Source organism: Octodon degus, unplaced genomic scaffold (assembly GCF_000260255.1).
Source record: "Octodon degus isolate 3935 unplaced genomic scaffold, OctDeg1.0 scaffold00045, whole genome shotgun sequence".
Classification (NCBI taxonomy): Eukaryota; Metazoa; Chordata; class Mammalia; order Rodentia; family Octodontidae; genus Octodon; species Octodon degus.
In genome coordinates, this window is record NW_004524621.1 from 10189729 (window position 1) to 10198936 (window position 9208).

The 9208-nt window shown below is 41.8% G+C and overlaps 1 protein-coding gene across 2 annotated transcripts in view; it reads left to right on the top strand.

Moving 5' to 3' along the window:
• The first annotated feature begins 361 nt into the window (after positions 1 to 361).
• The window catches only part of Gne (glucosamine (UDP-N-acetyl)-2-epimerase/N-acetylmannosamine kinase), a 57735-nt gene continuing 48888 nt past the window's right edge, over positions 362 to 9208 (top strand). The window contains exon 1 of one of the 2 annotated variants that reach the window (XM_004631845.2): positions 362 to 495. In XM_004631845.2, coding sequence (XP_004631902.2) covers positions 445 to 495 — 51 coding nt within the window. In that variant the 5' untranslated portion in view covers positions 362 to 444. The remainder of the gene's footprint in view (positions 496 to 9208) is intronic. The other variant, XM_023715917.1, reaches the window with a different exon arrangement.

The following is a 9208-nucleotide window of genomic DNA, read 5'->3' on the forward strand; positions in this document are numbered from 1 at the left end:
CAGTTTCAGAAAAAAAGATCCTCTAGGTAAGTATCTTGTTTATTTTTCTGCTTAAAGTAATGTATCAATAAATGTTTTGAACAGTTTTGATCTGTGAAAAGGACTATTGGGATTTTGACTATAGAGTTTTGCTTTTATATTCAGAAACTCAGAAGGAAAATTTTCTAGTGAAAGAAAAAGAAAATTAGTGGGTAGAATGATACATTGAAAACAAGGAAGTAACACTCAGGTGCCAACTGTTCTCCTACTTTCAAGGCGCTGTCCAGGAACACAGGAAGCATTCAGAGCCACAATTTTGCCTTCCTTTGCAAAGAGGCGGGGCTTAGGAGTGTCTACAGTTCAGATGCTTATTAATGACTGCTCTGTGGCAACTAAAGCAAAAGGACAAACAGCTCTTCTGCCCTTTAATTCAAACCACACCGGACACAAAGCTTATGCTCCGAGATGGAAACCAGCATGTATCTTTGCAAGGAGTCTTGCTGCCTAGGCCCTCACGTAAGTAATACAGCAATTCTGTAGAGCTTCATCAGAAAGGGGGGCGTGATTCCAAAGAGGAAGAGAAAAACTTTGTTTGTAAGTCTATCCAGTAGTTTTTAGATGCCTTTTTATTTTTTTATTTTATTTTATTTTATTTTATTTTATTTTATTTTGTTTTATTTTTTTGCGGAACCGGGGATGAAACTCAGGTCCTTGTGCTTGCCAGGAAAGCACTTATTCCACTGAGCCATCTCCCCGGCCCCCTTAGATGCCTTTTTAAAAAAATGGCTTACCCAGGTTAGTCATGCTATAGTTGCTGTTTGTTTCTCAGTTGTGCATTTTCAAACTGAAAGCTGAAAATAAACTCTTTCCTCCAAATTCTTGATGCTTTCCTCAGATGAAATGGGTTTGCTTTTATTTTTTGAATCCTCTTCTTCAAAAACAGTTTATCTTCAACTGGTACAATTTTTTGGGGGAGGGGAGCACTAGGAACTGAACTTAGGATCTTACACTTGCCAGGCAGGCGCTTGTGTCACTGAGCTATATCCCTAGCCACCCACAATGTTTTCTAGACATTTTTTCTTTTTTTGAAACATGACAGGTAGAGCTCCACAGTTTATACTTCCTTTTCCCCCCTTATTTAACTGACCATACAGAAAAGAGGCACTTAACTCTGAGTTAATTAGTATGTGAGCCAAAATGAAAAAATCTCTCTGTGTATCAATAGAGAAAGCTGCCACGTAGTTTATTTAACTGAAGTATTTGTTGAGGCTTGTGGATATCCAGATGTTCCAGGAAATCGTCATCACATTTCAAGTGCATAAAGATTCTCTACAAGTAAGAAATGGCTTATACGAGCTTCTCAGCCAATGTCACACCTGAGTTATTTTCCATACGGAGTACTTCTAGCTACATAACTAGTGCAGTAATGGGACTAATTTCAATTTGCTTTTTTCCATGAGAATATATTATTCTTAAGTATTACTTACATTTAGATTCAAGGTTAGATTTTTCTGAGTGTCTAGCTGGAACTTGTAAGGTTTTTGTTTTGTTGTTTTGTTTTTTTCTTTCCTGCACATGTATTCAATGAAATTTACTAATAAATCATTGTCTATAGTCACAAAAGTGCCAGTTATTCTAAATAATTTCTCTGCCTATTTTTCATATGACTGACTTGAAAACTGTGGCTTGAATGTACTATTTTGTTCAGCTGCCTAAAGTTTGGTGGTTTCTATGATCTCATCAACTATGAAATTTTCTGTGTGTTCTGGTCACTTAATAATTCAGTCATATTTATTCATATTCCTCAATGAACTGTTTCTCCTGCCAGCTGACTTTCCCCTTCGTGCAGTTCTCATCCTCCTATCTTTCTTTTTTGTCTTCAATTACACTGTGTTCTCTTACAGGGAAACTCTTAAACTGCAGAATTGAGGGATTTTGTAGCACACTGAATGTGAGAAGTAAAGGACAGAGGGAAGTCAAGATGTCACCCAGGTTGCTGGGCAGATGACTGTATCATTCAGAGTAGGATCAGAGTAGAGCAGAGAGCCAGGAGTATGGGAAGATGAAAATTATGACCAAGTTCACGTGAAGGGCCTGCAGGTCACATCCAAATAAAATCGTCCTCCAAGCAGCTGGTCATTGAGTTTGGGTTGAGGAGAGTGGGCTAGAGATTCAGATTTAAGAATAATTTTAAATGATTGTTAGGCTATGCAAGTGAATGAGGTCAAGCTGGAGGAATACTAAAATAAGATATAAGAAAAGCTAAATAAGGCTGAAAACAAGAGGATCACCATGAGTCCCAGCTGCATAGTGAGACCCTGTACAAAGTACATTAAAAAAAAAAAACTTTAAAAAAAGCAAAGCTAAATAAGACCTTGGAAAATAACAACGTTTTACATAGGGGCTTGAGGAAATATAGCAGTGAGAGAGGTTGGAGGTAGACAGGAAATCAGGTGTCTTGGAAACCCAGGAAGTAAAATGTTTCAAGAATGAGGCAGTGTCCAAGAGCCTGAAGAATGGGTTAAGGGAAGCCAGAGAGCAGAGACAAGGGGTGTGTGGGCAGTTGGAGTAAGTGAGCTGGAAGAGAAGACAGAACCAGACAAACAGCTCTGAACATTTTTTTTTTTTTTTTTTTTGTGGAACCAGGGATTGAATTTAGGCCCTTGCGCTTGCCAGGGAAGTGCTTATTCCACTGAGCCATCTCCCCGGCCCCTAGCCCTGAACATTTAACATAAGGTACGATGTTACAATGTCCTGAAGTCTGTGGGCTGCCCCAGAAATTTACACCTTATAAAATTTAATAATGCCACCCAGGTGTGGTGGCACGTGTGCGTAATCCCAGCACTTGGGAGGCTGAGGCAGGCAGATTGCTTCAAGTTCAAGGCCTGTGTGGGCTACTAAGTGAGCTCAAGGCCAACCTGAACTGTACAGTGAGACCCTGTCTCAAAGAGAAAACAAAATGTAATAATGCCTTAGAGTCTTATTGTCTAAAGCTGAGACGATCACTATGTGTAAATGACACCTGTTCTGGGTAACCCCAGCCACCAAAGATACTGAAATCTGTGGATGCTCAAGTTCCTTATATAAAATGCCATCATATTTGCATACAACCTACATACATCTTCCTGAATACTTTAAATCATCAGAATTTTTTTTTTTTCTTGAGACTGGGTCTGGACTCAAAGCTTCCATCCTCCTGCCTCGGCCTCGCAGAGCGGTGGGGTTTCAGGCCTGTTCCACTATGTCTGGGTTCTCCAGAAGCTTAATCTTGTGGAAACATCTTCTAGTGCTGCAAATTCATATCCAAAATTAGAGGTCTTGTCTTCTCATCTGTTTCAGCTTATGCCCAAATCTACTTCTCTTCTATTCCAGATAACAGCACCGCTGCTCACATGAAGCAGAAGCCTGAGTCCTCTCTCATCAGCATGCGCTGCTCTCTGTGCAGCGCTGTGTGCTCTCTCGGCCTTCTTTGAGCTCTCTTAACTCCCATTACTACGGGCAGGGCCTGAAAAGTTATTCCCATCTGGTGTCTCTTCCTCCTTGCACCAATCCAGCATGCATCATTCTTTTTTTTTTTTTTTTTTTTTTTTTTTTTTTTTTGGCCGTAATTCTAATTGAGCACGTTTAATCCTGTCACTTCTGGGATGAAAGTCCTCTCAATCACAGTGAGGAAGTCTGATCTGGTGGCATTACGCAGGGCACTTCGTAGCTCAGCTTCGTCTCCGGCTCCTCTGCATCCATGTGTTGCGCCACCGCCGCGTTCCTCCTGGCTTCTCAGCTCACCTTGCGCTGTTACCCTTGGTTCATTACAGAGACTAAACAGTGCTACTGTAAGTAAGGTGATAGCCCTGGATGGTGCAGAACGGCCCATGAGGGAAGTGGATAGCCTAAGAGAAGGATAGCGATGGCAGCTTTGAATCTTTGGTGAATAATGTCATCCTCCTTTGACTCAACCTTCATTGTTTCTTACATGAGGTATGATTCAAGCACCAGTCAGACATATATACCTAACAGGACTAACTTCAAGGAATTTATGGGCTGATTAAAGAAATACATGGGGCTGGTGAGATGGCTCAGTGGTCTAAAGCACCTACTTAGAACAAGCTTAGCAAAGCACAGGGACGGCGGTTCAATCCCCCAGCACCACATGCCAGCCAGCCCGCCCCCTGGTGGGCTGAGCTGGCCACACACACACACACACACACACACACAAATAAATAAATGAAATTAAAAAAAAAAAAAAAGAAATACATTATAGGACCGGGGATGTAGCTCAGCAGCACAGAACCTCCTGGCAAGCACAAGGTTGTGAGTTCGATTTCTGGTACCAAAAAATAAAAGAAATAGGTTATATATAATGAGGTGATTAATTTAAATATATATACACATACATATATATCACAAAATTAATAGTAAATACTTAAGCTGAGTGCTATAGGAATTCAAGGAGAAAGAATTTTTTTTTTAAATTTTATTTATTTATTTATTTGAGAGAGAGAGAGAGAGAGAGAGAGAGAGAGAGAGAGAGAGACCAGCTCAGCCCACCAGGGGGCAGGGCTGGCTGGCATGTGGTGCTGGGGGATTGAACCGCGGTCCCTGATGCTTTTGCTAAGCTTGTTCTAAGTAGGTGCTTTAGACCACTGAGCCATCTCTCCAGCCCCAGGATTTTTTTTTTTGAGGCAGGGTCTTGCTATGTAGTTCAGGTTGGCCTTGGACTCACTGAGTGCCCCGGGGTAGTCTCAAACTTGTGATCCTCCTGCCTCAGCCTCCTGAGTGCTGGGAGTATAGGAGTGTGCCACCTGGCAGGAAGGATCCAGATTATATTTCAGAATAGAGGATTAAGCCTGAGTAAGGTATAAGCAGCAGAGATAAGAAGTAGCTTTCTAGGGCCAGAGAGATGGCTCAGTGGAATAAGTACTTCCCTAGCAAGTGCAAGGGTCTGAGTTCAATCCCCGGTTCTGCCAAAAGAAGGAAAAAGAAATAGCTTTCTGAAGGGCATCTAGGAATGGGGAGGGGAGGAAGGGAAAAGAAAATGGTAATGAGAAGAGGAAAATGGAAACAAAGTTTTTGTAAATAAGGAGGGGAAGGGGGCTTAAAGGGAAGATAAAAGCATGGAAAAATTATATCACGTACAGTTACAGATTCCCTATTTAGAATGTGATCGTTATATATATTTAAAAGTTATCAATAAACTTAATTTAAAAAAAAAACAGAAATAGCCTTCTCCCTGCAAACTGCAGCAGAAAGACAATGTTCTAGACAGATGATGTGGGTAGGGGAATGAAGCGAGATGAACTTGGCAAGAAATCTGGGTCCTTAAATGGCAAACTTGATACCCAGGTATACATAGCCCAGCCTGGCCTAACCTGTGCTGTGATTACAGGTGTGTACCAGCACGCCAGGCTTTCTTTTCTGTTTTACTTTTTTTTTTTTTTTTTTTTAAGGCAGGGTCTTGCTATTTAGTTCAGGCCAGCCTTGAACTCATGGTTGAATCCTCTTATTTCAGCCTCCTGAGTGCTGAGATCAGAGGCACGCCCCACATCATCTGACTTGGCTTTTCTTAAGTGAAGAAGTATTTGATGAAAGTGGTCTGTTAAGGAGATTAATAAGATAGTTGTATACAGGACAAATTGTAAGAGCAGAGGAAGTGGGGTGTAAAGAGCAAGCCAAAGCACAATAGTCTAGGTCATTGATGCCATCTATAGGTTTTGAGGCATTTTAACGTAACTGATTTTTTGTACTGAGTAACTATACATCAGATATATACATTGAGTATAAAATAATCTGGATTTTAGGTCTATAAAACCATGGGGTAAATAGGCATCTCAGACTTAAAGAAATAAAATGATACAAAACCCTGAACAGATACTGTAGAGAGGCAAAGGGAAAATCATGTTTGAGAAACATTCTGAATTAGGCTGATTGGGTGTTAGAAATCAGAGTGGAGATTAAAGTTTGATCTGTAGGGGCCAGGGAGATGGCTCAGTAGAATAAGCGCTTGCCTGGCAAGCACAAGGCCCTGAGTTCAATCCCTGGTTCTGCCAAAAAATAAAAATAAAAAAATAAAGTTCGATCTGTGATTCTGAGTGTGGATGAGAGCAGGACAGAGCAGGCCAGTAAAAGCAACAAGGAAGTCATGAGGGAAACTCGGAAGTACGTTTTATGGAATTTGAAGGTATGGACCTGGAACTGGGAGGAAGTCAGTTTCGGATAAGTATCTAGGGAATTATTTACATGGAAATCAAAGTGGAAGATTTAAGCATGACTGAAATTCTGGCTGGGTGTGGCGCCACACACCTGTAGTCCCAGCACTAGGGAGGCTGAGGCAGGAGGATCACCAAGAATGTGAGTTTGGATCCAGCCTGTACTCTACAGTGAGTTCAAGGCCAGCCCAAACTACATAGAGAGATCCTGTCTTGAAAAATCAAAACAAAACAAACAAAAACAGAAACACAAACTAAAAAGAATGAATATAATTCTGTCAGATGGCAGAACCAAAAACAGAGACGTAATCATGAGTGCTCAAATTCAGGGGTAGGAAGAGGGATAAGGAAGAGAAATGATTTGAAAAGTAAAATCAGATTCATTTAACAATAGGGTCATGAGCGACATGAAAATGAAGAGGCTGAGGCTTCTGCTCATGATGACACTTTGGAGCTGTTGTGTGTATCTACCTGGAGGTCTCTCAAGCCTTTGTGCAGGGTGTCTGATTTTGTGATGGGATCGTGCTATGTTATGCAGGTTGGCTTTGAACTCTTGGGCCCAAGGGACATCTGGAGTAGGGGGCACTACAAGTACATACGAGGTTATACAGGTATGTGTACCTTGCTTTATGCAGGAGTTTTTTTTTTTTTTTTTTTTAAAGCCCACTTGAGTGTTTCCAAGGAAAGTCCACACAGGGGCCTTCGGTCATCAGCTGCTGGCTGACCACCACAGCAGGCTACCTCTCAGCTTTGGTTGTTGCCTTAGCCTGTGCTGGGAAATCATGACATGTCCCAAAGGGCTGTTGCTGGTATTGAGTGCCGTTGATCCTTTAACGTTAAAAAGAGCATTCTTCTCATTTAACTTTTAACGAGCATCTATTTTCAAGCATAATTGTGCTGATCCAACCTTTTATAGGCCAATCAAAGTTAAAGTCAAACTACTCTTTACCATTTTCTCCAGTCCTGCTGGAATGGTTGTGCCAGTTAAACTTCCTGAACTTCTGTTAGTCAGGGACAACTCTGCTCTCCCGCTTACATCATTTCCCTAACAGCCAGACAATGAAACCATTTTTCTCATAGTCTATGCAGAAAAAATACATGTTAAAATTCAAAATAAGGGCAATATTTCACAAAACAAACACGAAGTTGTATTTATTTGTACTTCTTTCTATATTCGGAGAGGCCAACATGAAGATAGTTCACTGCTTCCCCCTGATGGTATAGCCTCACAAGGCTGCTCTTGCCCAGAGCAAGAGTGCTGGGAGGAGGCTGTCAGCAGTCTGACCCGCGGTGCTCTCTGGTTGTAAGGCATGCTTGACCTCTACACACAAAGCACTCTGACAGCCAACAGTGTTGTGGCTGAGGTGGAGAGTAGGGTGAGGAGGACAGCTGGAGGAGATTTTTACTAAACAAAACTATCCAGCCTAGCTAGTATGGCAATTCATTGCTCTCGCTCTGGCTCTCTCTCCCTCTCTTCCTCTCCCCCTCTCCTTTTCCTTCTCCCTCCCCCCCCTTCCATCTCTTGGTTGATTGCTTTGTGATACTGGCTCAGGGCAGAAATGGCAAATAAGTGACGCCTTCTTTGCCTCCGTTCCCTCATCAATACATGGCAGACAATAAAAGGTTCTTTCCCACTGAACTCTCCCTTGCCTCAGAATCATTTTTGACACAGTGCTCTAGTCAATCATTATCAATGAGTTGGAGATTGGGATTATAATACAGTAGTGGCAGGAAAGTCTCCCTAATTTAAAGTTTTATTTTTAGTATTTTCTGATTGCAGGGAACAAGGTGTCTCAAGACCAAGAGAATCTATTTTATTTTTCATTTTATAAAGAAAATATTGGCCTGGGAGATGGCTCAGTGGAATAAGTGCCTTCCTGGCAAGCACAAGGGCCGGAGTTCAATCCCTGGTTCCCTGCCCCCCCCCCAAAAAAAAGAAAAAGAATATCTTTTTTAAAGATATATTTTGTTGTTACAGGGTTTCACTATGCAGCTCAGACTCATAATGATGCTCCTGTTTTCAGCCTCCCCAGCACTAGGATTACAGGTGTTCATGGCCAGTTCAGCCCTCCCTTGGGGGCAGTGCTGGCACAGCATGTAGTGCTGGGGATTGAACCGCGGGCGCTGGGCTTGCCTAAACTTGCCTAGGCAGGAGCTTTAGTCTGCTGAGCTATCTTGCTAGCTCAAGAGGATTTATTTTAAATTAATTGAAACTAGAAAGTTGGAGCTGGGCGTGGTGGCACACACCTGTAATTCCTGCACTCCAGGGAGGCTGAGGCAAGAGGATTGTTGCAAGTTTGAGACCAGCCTGGACAGCATAATGAGACCCTGTCTCAACAAAACAAAACAAAACAACAAAACGAAACTAGAAAGTTGTTCTGATCCAAGACAAGTCAGGTACTGATTCACTCCTAGTGGCACACCTGTTCATGCCTGTTACAGCACAAGTGTGTCTGGGTTTTTTGTTTGCTTGTTTGTTTTTTTGGTCTGTTTGAGATAGGATTTGACTATGTAGTTCAAGATGGCCTTAAACTCACTTTGCAGCCCAGGCTGGCCTCAAACACAGCAGTCTTCCTGCCTCAGCCTCCAGAGAGCTGGGACTATAGGTGTGCACCAACACATCTCCTCTGTGCCAATGTTTATAATGTACTCCATTTGCATCCAAATGGCCAACCCTATTTGCCCCTGTCCTAATGCCCAAAGAATTAGTTTAACATACTTGGTTAATTATCATGGTGTTAATTAAATAAACACAGTTTTGTTGCCTGTTTTTCTCTTGGATGTAGATAGGCAGCTCATGAGTAGGCAGCCCATGGACACTGGTAAACTTTTTTGTTTTTGTTTGTTTTCTTTAGCCTGGTAGTGCTTTTTAAAATGCAAAATTCAATATCTGCTTAGGTATTTGACATTTTGGCAAAAATTTATTTTTTAAAATTAATTATGGGGGCCAGGGAGATAGCGCAGTAGAATAAGTGCTTCCCTGGCAAGTGCAATGGCCTGAGTTCAATCCCTGGTTCTGCAAAAAA